Below are 18,350 nucleotides of genomic sequence, written 5' to 3'. Positions count from 1 at the left end.
GAATTGGTTAATTTCCTTTAGGGTATCAAATTTGTGGGCATAGAGTTGTTCATAGGATTTCCTTCATATCCTTTTAATGACTGTGGAATTTGTACATGTAGTGATTTCCCCTCTTTCATTTCTGATCTTATTATGTTTTGTCATCTCTTTTCTTAGTTAGCCTGGCTAGAGGCTTATCGATTTTTTTTATCTTCTCAAAGAACTGGCTTTCACTTTCATTGATTTTCTCTTGGATTCCTTGTTTTTGATTTCATTGAGTTCTGCTCCAGTTTTTGTTTTTTTTTTTCTTCTGCTTACTGCAGATTTAATTTGCCTTTTTTTCTAGTTTCCTAAGGTGGAAGTTTAGATTATTGATTTTAGATCTTTTTGTTTCCTTATATGTATGTGTGTGAGCATGTATATGTGTGTGTGTGTGTGTGTGTGTGTGTGTGTGTGTATTTATATTTATACTGGAGGAAGTACATGGCATACCTTCAGGGACCACACAGGGCAGTCAAAGCAGAGTGCAGACAGAGAGAGGCAGGACCTGAGGCATATGCCTTTATTAGAATCCATGGGTGGAGTGCTTTGTGGTTCCCAGGCTAAGGCTGGATTGATCAACTCAAACCAAAAGTGTGGGGTTTTGATAAGCCCCACGGGGGTCTAATTAAGAGGTATATAAGGGGAAGGGGGTGGGATGTGGGGGACTGTTGATCGCAGGGGCTGTTGGGGAAGTCATATCAGAAACTTAAATTAGCCTGTGACTCTTGTGGACTGCTATCTAGAGCGTGCACTTGCATGAGGAGGGTTTGTGTCAATTTAAGATCCCTGCAAGACACGTAGCCAAACAAAATGGATTCAGAAGCAGCGATGCAATAGAGGAGCTTAGCTAAACTCTTGACAGTCTATCCTGTGATGCCTTGTCAGCAGGAATAACAGTCACTTGTGTAGTGGATATGTTAAAGGACATAGGTATTGTTTTCTTTCTTCTTTCTTTTTTTTTTTTTTTTAATTTTTAAAAAATTTTGACTGTGCCACATGACATGTGGGATCCTAATTCCCTGATCAGAGATCAAACCCACACCCCCTGTATTGGAAGTGCAGAGTCCCAACCACTGGACCACCAGGGAAGTTCCAGTATTGTTTACTGAAGCCACTGTAAGCCATATTTAACCAAGGCAACAATAATGAAGCCTATGATAAATAGACTTGCTATTGTTTGGAATCCATTTCTTAGCTATTGCCCCCAGGTGGATATGGAGAGCCATGAGAACAAATCAGGGACCTCAGAGTGTGGGAATTTGTTGAAATATTTTGCTGGCATTAGGCATGGCCTATATCTCTTGACATCTGGAGGTTGGCCTGTAACAATGTTACAATAATAGGGATCATCTCCATGGATAGCTTGCAGTCTGGGCAGAGTCAAGTAGACCTGCTCCAACCCCTTGAGTTAGGTCCACAACAGACTATGAATGAGGTGCTATTCATCATTAAGAGGCGATAAGTATACAGGGTGACGTCCAGCCTTTGTGTTTAAGTATAATTGGTAGCCCTCAGAAAGTACTGCAGTTATTTTGATTCTTACCCACAGGGTGCCATGTATAGGGTCTAGATTAGGGGTTTGGTCCAGCCTAAATGAGGCTCAAGGTGTTTTGGAGGGAATTAGCACAAGGGGCTGATAACTAGGAAGAGCTATAGGATACATAGTGACATGGGCTGTACGTCTTGCCCTGAGTGCTGAAAGACCCAACATCTTTTTACTTGCAGGGCCTGGGCTGCTACCTTGCAGGTTTGTATGACTATGTTTGTCATGTAGGATCTAGGGTTGTAGTGTGGGGCAGGGTTGTGCATGCAGCAGGGAGGAAGTTGTGGATAAGATGTAGAGAGGTGTGGAGGTGGCTTTTTGCGTATGGAGGAGGTGCCGGCAGTGGTGGTGGTGCTGGGAATAACGAGATGGGTAGGGTCTGTTGTGGATGCATCAGGTAGAAAGCAAAGGCTGTAATCTAGTACACTGAGCGGGGAACACAGCACTGAGATTTCCCTGACCATGGAATCTAGGCAGATCAGTCAAGCTAGAGGTGCCTTATTGTGGCTGTGGCTCGTATAGTTTAGAATACATTGTTTGGCTTGCCGTAAAGGTGAAATCATGTCTAATGCTGCCAGGCGGTTAGCCGGGGATGTATAGATTTTCAAGGGTTTTGATAGAGGCAAGGTTCGTGAGGCAAGCAGTTAGCTATTTCAGGAAAATAGTACTCTGTAGGGTCCTCTTGGTCAATCAACTGGAGGCATTTTTGCAACTTAGCCTTGAGGTTAACAGTCACTGTCACTGACTGCACTTGGTTGGCTCATCCAACACATGCAGCAAAGCCAATCAACTGACATTGGGTTGTGGTGAAGGAAAGTACAGTGTTTATTTGTAGGGCGCTAAGCAAGGATAACAGGTGGCTCATGCTCAAAAGACCTAAACTCCCTGATGACTTCCAAGGGTCAGTTTTTAAGGACAAAATAAAGGAGAAGGTCATGGGGAACGTGATCAGCTCATGCACAGTTTTCTGATTGGTGGGTGGTGAGGCAATAGGATGATGTGTCGGGAATCTAGATCAGCAGTCTTCTGTCTCCCCACAGTCAAGGGTCTCTCCCATACTTGGGGGTCTATGCGCTGGTGATCAGGATCTGGTGGGTTTCTGGTGTCTATAAAACAACTCAAGAGTGTGTATCTGATTGCTATCTATATCCCTCAGGGAGGAACCATGGTCCTGTGACTCTGTTTTATTATTGGCTTATTGTTTAAGTTACTATTACTTTTCTTACTTGACTGCTTTTTCTTTGTTTCTGCATTACCCTTGTTCTCTATTAATTATTGAGCCTGCTCTTTGAAGCTCAAGAGGACAAGGAAACCAAAACTTTTCCTATAAACAAGAAGCAGGGAACACAGAGGGGTCTATGATTGGGAAGGCCCTGTAAGGTCCTGCTTGGTTTCAACAGCCTTGAGGTTAACAGTCACCACAGTCATTGCCCCCCCACCCCCCTGGTGTGGAGGCGATCTGGGAGAGGAAATCTGCAATGTCCAGTGAAGTTGGGGCACGTTGTCTCCCTCATTGTTCTGTTTGGTTGTTGTGTTGCCATCTAAGGTGCAGTCATCTCCAGCAGTGGGCCCTTGGGCTGGGCTACGTTCTCTGTGGAGTTGGTGTGCTTCGGGGTGGCAGAGGCTAGCTTGCATTAGCCTTGCACTAACCTCTTCCCAGGTGGAGTCATGAGGGCAAGAATGGCTGGTTGGTGTTAAGTACTGAATATATATGCTAGAGGCCTGACTCAGGACGAAATGATAAATATGGGCTCTACTACTAGTTGAGCAGATTCAGTGAGCTCCACTGGGTCAGCAGGGGCACACCTTACAAAAGAACACTCAGAGTCCATGACCAAGCTTTATGGGGACTCTAATCACAATGTGTATAGATTCTGGGCATAATGTTAGGCTAATTATAAGGACATTTTGTGGATGGCAGCTTTGTAATCCAAAGATCACCCCATTAAAACTGTAGTAAGATCATTAGAGCATGAACCTGCCAGCCAGATGAATCAGATTTGGTTACATTGGGAGGGCCATTCTGCCTGGGATATAATTGGAGGCATGGTATAAGGAGGGAGTGACTCATTTAAGTGTTGCTTCCACTGGTACCATTTAATGTAGAGGGAGGTGAACTCTGGGTCAGAATCCATGCCTACTGGCACACTTGCCAAAACTCTTCTAACAGGGCCTGCCAGCACCTGGTGCTCAGCTATCCAGGTGCACCCCTGACTGGTTTTGTTCCAGCATATCTCTTGGGACATGTTTAAGCCTGAGGGGTTTACTGGCATCCCTATTACCCATGCTGTACACACTAAGAGTAATAGCCGCATCTGAGAGCATTTACATTTGACTGGCTTGCAGAAGCTTCCTTTGGGGCCAGCAATCTGGATACTGACCAAAGGTGGGATATGGTTGCTTTGGAGCATGCAGTCATTTACCGCTTCATCTAAGGTCGGGTGGGGACCCAGCCTACATCTGCTGATAGGGGCCGCTAGATCCCAGGATCCTTTTTGGATTTCATTTCCTAATGTGGTTGGCAGCCACTAGGTTGAGGGCCACTTTTCATCTCTCTGAGATCCACACAGTTCAGCTAGTGGAATAATTTCAATAAATTCAGCTATAATTTCAATCTCCAACAAAATTTGTGATGAATTTGTTTTAATTAACCAGCCTTTATAACCTGAATAGTGAGGCGTAGCCAGTGGCCCTAGGTTCTTGACTGATACTAAGTCATCTTCTGGGTCAGTAAAATCTGTATAATCATGATTCTAAGCAATTTGGTAGGAGAGGTTTGTCCTCTCAGGCATTCAGTTATAAGAGGATCATATTGCATAATCCGCCATTGACTGGGTTGCCAGGGTGGAAGACAAAGAGACAATAGAATAATCAAAATGGTAAGGGGAGTATTCACCTGGTGAGTGGACATGACTAGCATCCTCTCTAATGTCAAAGGAGTGGGGGTTCCCTGTTAGTACTAACAGAGGAGACTTTGGGGGTGTTTGGAGACATGAAGGCTGGGAATTAAATAGTAGTAGAGCCTGGAGCCAAATTTCTGTCCATTTGGGAGACAGTATAGTGTATGAGAGCTTGAAGAGTAGTATGTTTTTGAGTAGACCATTGTGCCTTTCTGTAAGTCCAGCTGCTTGAGGCTGGTAAGCTAAGTAGAATTCCACAAGATTCCATATTCTAGAGCCCATGACAGAACAACCTGGGAGGTGAAAGAGGTACCTTGATCTGAATCTATGTTTGGTGAAAAGGGATGAACACATACTTGATTAAGAAGGAGCTCACATAATGGGAAGCAGCCAGCAGACATCCAGTGAAGATATGGATGATGGTGTTTGCATAGCTATTAGATCTTGTGGGGGGCAACAGCAGCCTGATAAAATCAGTATGCCATCTGGAGTAGAGTCTATCACCCAGGGCATATGTCCCCACCAAGGATCTTTCCAGACTTTTGTTTTGGGAGCAAAGGAGGCAATTATCTACCATCACTTTGGTTAGAGCTGGCGTAAAGGGGATGCTACACCTGTATGCCCAGTCAGTAAGTGCTGTCACTCCCCTATGGCATGATGGAATATGGGACCACTCTGCTAGTGGGTATGGCACTGAAGAATAGTTCTGTTCAGGGTTGCATTTGGTACTCCGGAAGGGGGCTCATACATGTAATTTGAATGAGTCTGTAATGTCACTATGTGCTTCTGGTGTTTGCTGGTGTGTATGTGTGCAGAGACATGAGTGACCCTAATCAGCATGTGTGAGTTGGCTATTTCTTTCCAAGTGGAGGCACCCTAGATAGGCTTTCCCTGAATCATGAAATTATCCTTTTCAATTGTCCAGACTTGACCTTGAATCCATTGGCTGCCTCCCAGGAGTGAGTAAAAATATGTGCCCTTAGGAGTCTCATTTTTATGGCCTGTTGTAGATCGAGGTACACTGCCTCTAACTCTGCCAGTTGGGCCGATCCAGGAGAGCCATCCTATACTAGCGATGTGCCGTGGCCTATATGTACAGCGGTGGTGCTGCCAATGGTGAAGAATACGAACTCCCTTTCCATGTCAGACGGTTACAAGGGGCTCCCCAAACTGCTAGAGGGGCTGGCATGAGGGTGCCACTTTCTGCACCTCAGTGTCAGTGAGCAAGGGGCTGGCATGGGGGAAACCACATTTTCCTATCATTTGGAAAGACCCTTACCATCAGATTTAGCCCTTTTCTGAAGGTGCCATTTCCATTTTAACAGTGAGGCCTCAGTGGCCGTGCCGAGCCTCTGCCAGGTTGAATCCCACACAAAGTGGAGGAGCATGACCTTGTAATTTGAGGCAGGGAACTCCCTGTAAGAAAAATTATCTGGATTTGGGGTCAATTAGAGCCTCTTCAGGATTGGAGATGAAACCTAGGTCATCTGGTTGGCTCTGTTCAAAGAAGTGACAGACCCATTGACCCACACCAGTCTTACAGAGAGGGAGTCAGGCCTCATCTACTGTTTTCCATTGGCTTTGAGCCTTTGTGATAATAACCACAGTAGAAGGGTGAGCTTAGCACCAAGCCTTAAAATCCAAGTAAACAGGGGAAGGGATTCTTCTTCTATACTTTTGGGGCTGGTGCCTTTGGGTTCAGACTCTCCCTAATCATTGGAAGCCTCAATTATGGTGTTTCCCTTTTCCCACATGGAAGGCTAGGGGTTGCCCAGAGTTGGGTATTTTCCTTCCCCAGGTCTGTTAGGCTCTGATAAAACCCCAGCAGGTTAGGCTCTGGTTAAATACTTTCTCCTGAGGGCAAACCTTATTAAGAAGAATAGAATGCTCTGGTGTATTTCAGAAGGGTTCGTTTTCTCCTCCCCTTGCCATAAGCATGAGGGGATTTTTCTCTGATATTTACTGTGAGAATGCAAGGTAAGGTTTTGTGAGTTTACAGGAGGTAAAACTCACAAAAGTGTGGGGTCCCCCTGGATGACTGGGTCCCCTTAGAGTTTTTAACTCAGAACAGTCCACACTGAGCCTCCAGCCAATCTCATTGTGTTTTCAATTTGCATTTCCATAATAGCTAATGATGTTGATCAACTTTTACTATGTTTATTTGCCATCTGTATAACTTCTTCAACAAAATGTTTTTCTGATGTCTTTTGCCCATTTTCTAATTGGATTATTTGATCTTCCCTTTCCTTCCTTCCTTCCTTCCTTCCTTTCTTTCTTTCTTTTTCTTTCTTTCTTTCTTTCTTTCTTTCTTTCTTTCTTTCTTTCTTTCTTGCTTGCTTGCTTGCTTGCTTGCTTGCTATTGAGCTTTTTGTTCTCAATTGGATCATTTTATTTTATTAATTTCTTAACAACTTCATTAAGGTATCATTCATAAAACATACAATTCACCCATTTAAAATGTACATTTCAATGGATTTTAGTGCAACAATCACCACGGTTGATTTTACTTTTTTTATTATCCCACTTTCCCTCTTCTTCTCCCTCCACCCCCAGTCCTAAGTAACTACTAATGGACTTTCTGTCTCTACTGATTCCCTATTCTGGACTTTCATATGAATGAAATCATATATTTTGTGATCTTCTGACTGGCTTATCCATGTTATAACCTGTATGAGTACTTCATTCCTTTATATGGCTGAATAATACTTCATTGTATGGATATGCCACATTTTGTTTATGCATTTGTCAGTTGATGGACATTTGAGTTGTTTCCACTTTTTTGCTATTATGAATAATGCTAATGTGACCATTCATGTGTGAATTTTTGTATGGATATGTATTTTTGTTTCTCTTAGGCATATACCTAGGAGTAGAATTACCAACTCTATGTTTAAGCTTGTGAGTAATTACCAAATTGTTTTCCAAAGTGGTTTCACTCTTTTACATTCTCATACACTTATGAGGGTTCTGATTTTTCTACATGCTTGTTATCGTTTGTTATTTTCTGTCTTTTTTATTTTAACAATCCCAGTTTGTCTATAAGTGGTATGTCACTGTGGTTTTCATTTGCACTCCCCTAATGACTAATAATGTTGAGCCTCTTTTTCTGTTCATATTAGTCATTTGTATATCTTCCTCGGAGGAATCTATCTAAAGGCTACTGAAGTCTTAAGAAGTCTATTCAAGTTATTTGCCCAGTTGCTAATTGGGTTGTCTTTTTATTATTGAGTTGTAGGAGTTCTTTTTATGTTCTAGACACAAATATCTTATCACATAGTGATTTGTAAATATTTTTGTCATTCTGTGGGTTGTCTTTTCACTCTTGATGGTGTCCCTTGAAGTACAAAAGTTTTAAATTTTGATGAAGTAAAATGTATCTATATTTTCTGTTGTTGCTTGTGCTTTTGGTGTCATATCTAAAACACTTATTACCCCAAGGTCATGAAGATGTCCTTTGTTTTCTTCTTAAAGTTCTATAGTTTTAGCTCTTATATTTAGGTATTTGATCCATTTTCTTTTTTCTTTTTCTTTTTTTTTATGTGGACAATTTTTAAAGTCTTTCTTGAATTTGTTACAATATTATTTCTGTTATATGTTTTGGTTTTTTGGCCATGAGGCATGTGGGATCTTAGTTCCCCAACCAGGGATCAAACCCACACCCTCTGCATTGGAAGGCGAAGTCTTAACCACTGGACCGCCTGAGAAGTACCTGCCTTTGATCCATTTTGAGTTAACTTTTGTATATGGTATGAGGTACATGTCTAACTTCCTTCTTTTGCATGTGGGTATCCGGTTGTCCCAGCACCATTTGTTGAAGAGACTATTTTTCCTCTATTGAATTGTCTTGACACTCTTGTCAAAAATCAATTGACAGTAAATGTGAGGGTTTATTGTGGACTTTCAGTTCTATTCCATTAATTTATATGTCCATTCTTATGCTAATATCATGTATCTATATGTCATGATCACCATAGCTTTGTAGTAAGTTTGAAATCAGGAAATGAGAATTCTCCAACTTTGTTCTTTTTCAAGTTGTTTTGGTTATCCTGGCTCCCTTGAATTTCCATTTGAATTTAGGATCAGCTTGTCAATTTCTGCAAAGAAACAAGTGGGGATTTTTATAGGGATTATTTTGAATTTATAGACCAATTTGGGGATATTTGCTATTTTCACAATATTGTCTTCTGATCTGTGAACATCAGATGTCTTTCCATTTATTTAGGTCTTTAATTCTTTTGAGGAATGCTTCTTAGTTTTCAGAGTATAAGGTTTGCACTTCTTTTGTTAAATTATTCCCCAAAGTATGAACCTATGTACACAAAGTATTCTGAAGGCATAGCTACACCCTCAGACCTTGCTTGTTCTACCTCAGATCTGTGATATTCTCAAAAGAGATCAAATCAGAGATTGGATTGAACAGCACAAATACCATACCATGAAAGACAGAAGCCAAACTTTATAACAAGCTTGTGTTATAAAGTCTAGTTCACAGCCCTAGCTGCACATTCAAATCACCTGGGGAACTTAAAAACTATCCACTAGATAGGAATTCTGAGGAGTGAGATTTAGCCCTTAGTACTTTTTAAAGCTCCTCAGGTGATTTCAAAGTGTAGCAAAGATTGACATTTGCTGTTGTAAATTATCAGCTAACTCATCTTCTAGTCAGAGAGTGCTATGATAATAGCAGTGACTTATTTTGTTTATCAGGTTAATATTTCTTCTACCTAAATTAAAATAAATGAAAATAAAGTTGTATAATTGAAAATTATTTGGGAACTTCTTTGAGAAACACTTTGAGAAAGTGTTTGAATTATTACTATTTGAAATATTCAGAAATGTGTTATAAAACATTTCAAACATGCAAAGAATAGTATAATGAACTCCAAATGTGTCCATTTCTTAGCTACAACAACCATCAACCAATGGCAATTCTTGTTTCATCTGTCCCTCCCATCCATTGCCCACTGTCACCCTGAATATTTTTAAGTAAACCCTGGAAATAATATTTTACAGTACCTGTAAATGTTTCAGTATGTAATTCTAAAAGATAATAATTGTAGCTCTAAAAGATTATTTTAAAACTTTCTTCTATGTCATTATCACACCTAAAAGTTTTAACAACATGAGGTAATTTTTATGTTATGTAGGAAGATATGAGAAGAGAACAGAGGATATATCATCAATACTTGGCACAGCAGCGTGAGGAAGAAGAAGCTCAGGAGAAAGAACTGGACAGAATGTTAGAGAAAGAGAAGGAAAAGAAGTTTGCTGAGAAGGACAAGGAGCTGAGACTTGAAAAGGAGGCAAGAAAACAACTTTTGAATGAGGTCATGTGTACAAGAAAACTTCAAGTTCAAGAAAAGTGTAAGGAAATGAATTATAATTACTTATATTTGGACCTTAATTCAATTTAAGTAGCAACCAAAATATTTATTAAATAGGTATTATGTGTGAAATACTATGAAGAATGTAAAAAGGATTAAGGCAAGATCCCTGCTTTGCAGACCTTACCTAATTGAATACTTGAATATGCTTCAGTGCTTGGTCACAGAAGGAAATATTTGTTGAGAGGATTTCTGTGCCCAGATGGACACATTTAGTAGTAGGGTACTACTGGACTTCACACTCTTTGTCTTTGCAAGAGAAAGCTCATCTTGGTTCCACTGATTAATTCTCCACTCCAGGAATTATAACAACACTTGAAAATTCTTAAGCCATTATTAGGTGGAGTTTTAAGAAATGAGAAGAAAGCTTCTATGCTAAAAAGATTTCTGTATTCCCCCATAATAAATGTTTTAGAATATATTGAGAAAACATGGAAAGTTTAAGTATTTGGAACCATTTATAAACAAGGAAATAAAATCAACCATATTTCCTGTATTTCCTTCCAGTATTTTTATTATGTATGCCATTTCCCCTTACAAATTAGGATCTTGTTGTATATATTGTTTTCCAGCCTGCATTTCCCACTTATCATAAACATTTTTCCAGGTTGTTTTTCTTCAGTCATAAGATTTGTAATGCTGCCTAGAAATCCATTATAAAAATGGACCATAATTTATTTTACCTAAACACAACTAATGGACCTTCAGCTTGTTTTGAATCTTTTTCCTGCTGTTTTAGCATTGCAGGTTACTACCTCTGTATATAGGTTTTTTGGCTCATTTATGATTAAGATAAATTCCTGTAAATGGATTTGGGCCCAAAGATATGTACATTTCAGATGTATATTGCCTGGTTTTATTTATTCATTTGTGAACTCTGTTCTGTCATTTTTTTCTACTGAGTTGTTTAAGTTTTCCTTATTAAATTTATAAGAGCCTTATATACTGTTTTTCCAGTACTTATTTTGTAATAAACTCCCCTATAAACATAAATGGCAATAGAACTGTTTGTCCTCAAGAAGAGAAAGGTGAGAAGTGTTCTAACAGTGGTTATCTGGTATGAAAAATACTGATCATAGATTTCAGTGACAAATGATTGAGAAAATCTCTGTAGACTGCAGCACATATGAACCTAAACCCTATTTTTTCCTTAATGGAGATGACTACTTCTACCTTATTAAGCTAAGATCTAGCCCAGTGATTTTAAGCTTTGCCTTTCTAAAGACAGTATGGCATCGATGCCCAGAAAGATGTCAGCAAGTCTTTTCTGAAAAAAGTCATATAGCAAAAATTACTTTTGTCTTTCTTAGTGCAACGAAAAGCAAAAGAACAGGAAGAACTTGCTATGGAACAGGAACGCATAAATGAAGGTCTTAAAGAGCTTAACCGTGAAGAGAGGGAGAATTTTACAAGGTATGATTTAATTTTCTTTATTATTACTAACTACCTAAAAAAAAAAGGAAATTTTTTAGCATAGAGGACAATGTGCCATAATTCATGTATTACTGCTATTATTTTACATCCATATTACACTTGTCCTAAAAGCTCAATTCAGTTTATAAAATATCATATGAAAATAAGCACCAACCATTTTGGTAAAATTAAATTCTACTGCCATTGCGTAGATTCTGATTATACACATTAGGCATTAACCTAGACAAACATCTTAAAAAATAAAATAAATTAGAAACAATTTTTATAAAATAGGCCAACCCTAAATCATTATAAAATAAGATTTTTCCCCCATGAAATAAACCCTGAAATACAATGTGACCTAATTAGTAAGATTAACAGAAATGGCTTATGGGGATATGATTCCATGCAAATGCCCCAGGAAGAATTCGGTAGCCTCACTGGGCTGGAAAACTGCTGTGCTCTGGGTGCTTTGAGTTGTACCACTTCCCTCCTCTGACAAGCGTCCCTCTGATCACCATAATCAGGCCCAGGTGGAGGAAACTGGCTGATGCCTCCTTTCAGCCTTTCTCAGATCATAGCAGTCCCTTCCCAGCGGTGGCATGACACCCAATTCAGGTGACCAGTGTGGTGGAGAAAGAGGACCTGGCTCCTCTAATTGCTGGTCACCCTCCCTGTCCCTGGGGCCTGTTCCCTGGTTTACCCACATTTGGTGCATAGATATAAGCTCTCGTCTTTCTAGAAAGAGTATGGTTTATATACCTGAGCCTACTGTCAGTCTGGGGCACTACCAGCAACATCTGGCTACCCTACTGACTTCCTGCTACTTGTTCTTCTCTGGAGGTCCTTCTTTCTTACTTTTAAAAAGTCTGTTGGAGGTGTGAGGGCAATTTAATGAATAGCAACTTTCTTCCCTCCCCAACTTTTGAATCAACTAAAAGATAAGAAAAAAAAAAGTGTGAGCAGAATTTGTGGTTTACAGTGAGTTATGATTGGCGGCCGGCGGGCCGGGCCGAGCGCCGAGGGCGCACCTGGCGGCTGCGCGGCCCGGCCGGACTGCGGGAGCAGGCGCGGCGGCGGCGGCGGTGGTGGCGAGGCTGTCGCAGCCGCCGCTGCTCCCCGCCTCGGCGGAGACTCGGAAGTTCACCCGGGCGCTGAGTAAGCAGGGCACGGCGGCCGAGCTGCGGCAGAGCGTGTCGGAGGTGGTGCGTGGCTCGGTGCTTCTGATATGGACATGCTGATCCTAAAATTCATATGGAAATGCAGGAAACCCAAAATAGCGAAAAAAATCTTGAAGCAAAAGAACAAAGGTGGAGGACTTACACTTCCTGATTTCAAAACTTTCTACAGAGCTATAGTAGTCAAAATACTGTGATGTTGGCATAAGGATAGACACACATATCAATGGACTAGAATTGAGTCTAGAAATAAATTCATACATTTATAATCAATTGATTTTTTACGAGGGTGCCAAGACTGTTCAATGGAGGTAGAATTGTCTTTTTAACAAACAGTGCTGGGACAACTGGGTATCCATATGCAGAGATTGAAGTTGGATCCTTATGTCACACCATGTGCAAAAACCCACTCAAAATTGATCATAGACCTAAATGTAAGACCTAAAACTATAAAACTCTTTGAAAAAGAACATAGGTGTAAATCTTTATGACCTTGGATTAGGCAGTGGTTTCTTAGATATGACACCAAAAACACAAGCAACCAAAAGAAAAATAAATTGGATATTATCAAAATGAAAACTTGTGTTTCAAAGGACACTATGAAGAAAGCGGAAAAATAACCCACTGAGTGAGAGAAAAGGGACTTGCATCTAGAATGTATAAAAAACTTACAACTCATTAATAAAAAGACCACTCAGTTAAAAATGAGCAAGGGCTTCTTAGGTGGTGCAGTGGTTAAGAATCCGCCTGCCAATGCAGGAGACACAGGTTTGATCCCTGCTCCAGGAAGATCCCACATGCCTCAGAACAACCAAGCCGGTGTGCCACAACTATTGGGCCTGCGCTTTAGAGCCCGTGAGCCACAACTATTGAGCCCATGTACTGCAACTACTGAAGCCCATGCACCTAGAGCCTGTGCTCTGCAACAAGAGAAGCCACAGCAATGAGGAGCCCGCACACCACAATGAAGAGGAGCCCCCACTCACCGCAACTAAAGAAAGCCGACGCACAGCAAAAAAGACCCAATTCAGCCAATAAAATAAGTTTTTAAAAAATGAGCAAAGAATCTAAACAAATGTTTCTTTAAAGAAAATATACAAATGAATCTGCTTAACATTAGTCATCTGGGAAATGTATTTAAAACCACGGTGAGCTACCACTTCACTCCCACTAGGATGGCTAGAAGATAAAGACAGGCAGTAGCCCTTGTCCGTTATTGTCCTGCTGGTGAGGGTGTGGAGAGATTTGAGCCCTCATAGATTGCTGGTGGGAATGTGAAATGGTGCAGCCACTTTGGAAAAGCTGAATATGGTGGGGAGGGACAAATTAGGAGTTTGGGATGAACATATACACACTACTATATATAAAATAGATAACCAACAGACACCTACTGTATGGCACAAGGAAGTATACTCAGTATCTTGTAATAATCTGTAAGGGAAAAGAATCTGAAAAAGAATGTGTATACATGCTCTGAAAATATACATATACATATATATCTGAATCATTTTGCTGTACACCTGAAGCTAACACATTGTAAATCAACTATACTTCAATAAAAAAAAGCTAAATATAAAAAAAACATAAAGTGAGTTATGATTATGTCTCATGATTCTGTAGTTGACCAGGGTCAGCTGGGTGGTTCTTGCTTGGGGTCTCTCATGTGGTTCAAGTCAGATGCTGGCTGGGGCTACATTCATCTGAAGGCTCAGCTGGAATGGACACCTAAAATATCTATTCATGCAGCTGGTAGTGTGTGCTGGCTGAGCCTGGGGATCTCATCTGGTATTATCAGCCAGAACACACACACGTGGCCTCTCCATGTGGCTTGGGCTTCTCATAGAGTGGCGGCTGGTTCTGAGAGGGAGAGTTCCAACCGCAAGCATTCCAAGAGACAGGAAGAGAAAGCTGCCAGGCCAGTTCAGGACTACACCTGGGACTGTAAAGTATCACTTCTGTCATATTCCGTTGGTCATAAAAAAGCAGCCACACGGCCCATCTAGATTCAGTGGGATGGAGAAATAAGCTCCACCTCTTGATAGGGGAGTACACTGCAGAAGAGCATATGCGGAGGGGGATATCACTGTGGCAATCTCTGGAAAATAGAACCTGCCACACAGAGGATATGCATGCTGTAATCTTTATTTCTGATAAAGTCTGGCATTAAATAATGTGGCTTATAGATTGTAAAATGGTAAAACTGCTATGGAAAACAATATGGAAGTTTCTGCAAAAAATTAAAAATAGAACTACCATATGATCCAGTAATCCCACTTCTGGGTATATATCCAAACTAAATGAAAGCAGGATCTTAAAGAGATGTTTGTATACTTATGTTCATAGCACCGCTATTCACAATAGCCAAAAGGTGGAAATAACCCAAATGTCTATTAACAGATGAATGGATAAACAAAGTGTGGTATGTACATACAGTGGAATATTATCAATTTTTGTTCTAAGATTATGTTAATTATTATTGTAACACATTATTGAATTTTTCATCTATTTCTTCCCCACTTACCTTGATTTTAATGGGAATTTTAATTTCACTTTGAAAATTACATTTTAATTGTAATGGCCTATATAAATCCAAATACTTTGATAATTTTACACTTTGTCATTTCTAATATTTTAGACGCTTCAGTTTAGCCCAGGAGTACAGGAAGCAACTTCAGATGCAAATGCGCTCCCAGCAGCAGGCCCGGGAAGCAGAGAAGGAAGAGGAACGCCGAGAGTTTGAGGCAGGAATAGCAGCAGAGAAGAATTTCCAGGACAAGATCCAGGAGATCCTATCCACTCATCAAGTGCTGCCCCGAAATGTCCACCCTATGCGGAGGGCATGCCCTAATAAGCTTCCGCCATAGTTTCATAAACTACACTATGCTTGTATGTCCCTTTTAACTCATGGATAAACTGGTTTTTTTTTTTTGTTTGTTTGTTTTTTCTGAGTTTGTGTAACTATATGCCATGAAATTTTCTTCTTAGAAATTAAACTATTTCTTTTTTAGATTTCATATACTGACACATCTGAATGATCTACTTCCTATCACACAGTTATTTTCCTAACTTACCTCCATGCCACCCTTTCTTGTTCATTTATTAATAGCTTCACTTTTTCCCATCCATCTGTTCATATGCCCATATCCTTTTGCCTCCTTTCTCTTCTCACTCACAGACATAATTCACAATATTAGCAGGGCATTTTTTCAGGCAAAGCTGGGACTATCAGCCACTTTCATTAATCCACTTATTCAGTTATTAAACAAATGTTTACTGAGTACCTCTCACATGCTGGCACCATTCTGGAGCTTGAGACTTCAGTGAGAACAAAGCAAACCCCTTGCTCTCATGGCGATTACATTCTAGTGGAGGAAACCAGGTAAGTGTTAAGTGCTATAGGCAGGAAATGGCAGGAGTGCTATTTTATTTTATATGTGATAGTCAGATCTCTTTTAGCAGCTGATATTTGAATGAACCAGCCATGTGGTTATCTGGGGAGAAAATATCCCAGGCAGAAGAAAGAGCCAGTGCAAGGGCCCTGGGACAGAAGTCTGCTTAGTGCATATGAGGCATAGCATTTGTGCTGGAGTAGAGTGAGGAAAGAGTGGTAGAAGACTAATTGGAAAGGTAGTGGGGGCCAGATGATGTAAGGCCTTGGAAGCATGGTGAAGACTGGCTTTTACTTCTATAGGAAGCAGTTATAGGGTTTTGAGCAGAGAAGCAACCTGATATGATGTAAGAGGGTTGCTGGTTGCCATGTTGAGGTTAGACTTCAAGGAGACAGGGATGCAGTTAAGAAGTGATCACAGTAACCCAGGTTAGGGGTGATGGTAGTGTGGTAGCCAGCCTCCAAGATGACCCCTAATCATTCTCAAAGTAGGCAATATTCACACAGAAGTATGTGTTTATGCCCTTGTGTAGTCCCCTTCCATCCTGAATCTTGGGCACTATGTAAAATATGTGCATTTACCAGTTTAAAAAAAAAGGTAGAAAGAAATCAACATGTTCATACACCTAACGTTGAGCAGTATAATTAATTATTTTCACTTCTTTGAGAAGTTCCCTCCCAAGCTTTGTTTGTATGGATACTCATTTTCACATTGTGAATGCACTGCCTTGTTGCTTCACCTATCACATTTACAAATGGCTACATCATAGTCTATTGAGTTAGTGTCCTATAATGTACTGAACATTGGACTTTGAGTTCATTTCAAATTTGTCACTGTTACAAATTATCCTATAACAACATTCATTTGAATTATTTCCTTAGAATCATGTAGTTCCCTGAAGTGGGATTTCTGGGTCAAAGGGGATAAACAGTGATATACTTTTGCTTTCAAGCGCCACATTTGCAAAAGCAGTTTTTAGAGTTGTAGACTTTTTAGGGAAATGTTTTCATGGCCAGTTGGTATTCTCCCTGAAGATTTAAAATGTATTTGAGGAAATTGTTTGCTAGAATCTCTAAGAGGTTTTTCTCTTTAACCTTTCTACGCATTCATTCACTCTTACCTCAGCTCTGGGAATCTATCTCCTTCTCTGTATTCAAGCCCCCTTGTGGCCAAAGTTAATCTCTAATCCAAAAGTGGGAGTGGGAGTGGGCCACAAAAAAACAAAACGAAAAGAAAAAACTATCATTTAAGTTTTGTTGAAAATCAACTGACCATTAATAATAAGGGTTCATTTCCAGGCACACTGCTCTGTTCCACTGATGTATTTGTCTATCCTTACACCAACGCAACACTGCAGTGATGATCACTGTAGCCTTTAATAAGGCTTGAAATTGGTTGTGTGAGGCATCAAATATTGTTCTCTTTCTTCCCCCCAAAATTATTTTGTCTGTTCTAGGTTCTTTAAATTTCCATATAATTGTTAGGATCATCTTGTCAATTTCTACAAAGATACCTACTGAGATTTTGATAGAGATTGCATTGAAGCTATAGATTAATTTGGGGAGAACTGCCATCTAAACAGTCATGAGTTTTCCAACCGATGAAGAAGGTCTATCTCCCCATTCACTTAGGTCATCTTTACATTTTTAAGCAATGTTTTATGGTTTTCAGTGTGCAGGCCTTGTGCTTCTTTTGTTAAACTTATTCTTAAGTATTTCTCTTTAATACTATTATGAACAGAATTGTTTTCTTAATTTAATTTTTGGATTATTCATTGTTAATGTGTAGCAATGTAATTGAATTTTGCATATTGGACTTCTATCTTGTGACCTTGCTGAACTCACTTATTAGTTCTAGTAGTTTATTTTTTGTTTGTTTTTTAAGATTCTGTAGGATTTCTTACATTCAGGATCATGTCATTTGCAAATAAAGATAGTTTATTTCTCTCTTTCCAGTCTGGATACCTGTTGTTTCTTTTTCTTGCCTTAACTTCACTGGTTAGTACAATATCAAGTATGATATTGAATAGAAGTGGAAAGAACAGACATTCTTGACTTGCTCCCGGTTTTAAGGGGAAACGCTCATTCTTTAATTAAGTGTGATGTTATCTGTAGGTTTTTTCACAGATGCCCTTTACCAGGGTGAGGATGATTCCTTCTCTTCATATTTTATTGACAGTCTGTATATAAAGAGGTGTTGGATTTTATCAAATGCTTTTTCTGTGCCTGTTGAGTTGAATAAATGCTTTTTAAAATTTTTTAAAATTAATGTATTGACTGTATTGGGTCTTTGTTGCTGCATGCAGGCTTTCTCTAGTTGTGGTGAGTGGGGGCTACTCTTCTCTGTGGTGCTTCTCACTGCGGTGGCTTCTCTTGTTGTGGAGCATGGGCTCTATGTGCACGAGCTTCAATAGTTGTGGCTCGCGGGCTCTAGATCACAGGCTCAGTAATTGTGGCACTGGGGCTTAGTTGCTTTGCAGCATGTGGGATCTTCCCGGACCAGAGCTCAAACCCCTGTTCTCT

The 18,350-nt window shown here is 40.1% G+C and overlaps 1 protein-coding gene across 1 annotated transcript in view; it reads left to right on the top strand.

Annotated features, from left to right (window-relative positions):
- Nucleotides 1-17,732, top strand: part of MBD1 (methyl-CpG binding domain protein 1) — a 72,155-nt gene extending 54,423 nt beyond the window's left edge. The window contains 3 exon segments of the mRNA XM_057698109.1: nt 9,612-9,828; nt 11,159-11,261; nt 15,075-17,732. Coding sequence (XP_057554092.1) covers nt 9,612-9,828; nt 11,159-11,261; nt 15,075-15,303 — 549 coding nt within the window. The 3' untranslated portion in view covers nt 15,304-17,732.
- Nucleotides 17,733-18,350: the final 618 nt, after the last annotated feature.

The sequence above is a fragment of the Hippopotamus amphibius genome, chromosome 11 (assembly GCF_030028045.1).
Source record: "Hippopotamus amphibius kiboko isolate mHipAmp2 chromosome 11, mHipAmp2.hap2, whole genome shotgun sequence".
NCBI lineage: Eukaryota > Metazoa > Chordata > Mammalia > Artiodactyla > Hippopotamidae > Hippopotamus > Hippopotamus amphibius.
The sequence above is the reverse complement of the archived record's forward strand: the minus strand, read 5'-3'. Positions and strand labels throughout refer to the sequence as shown.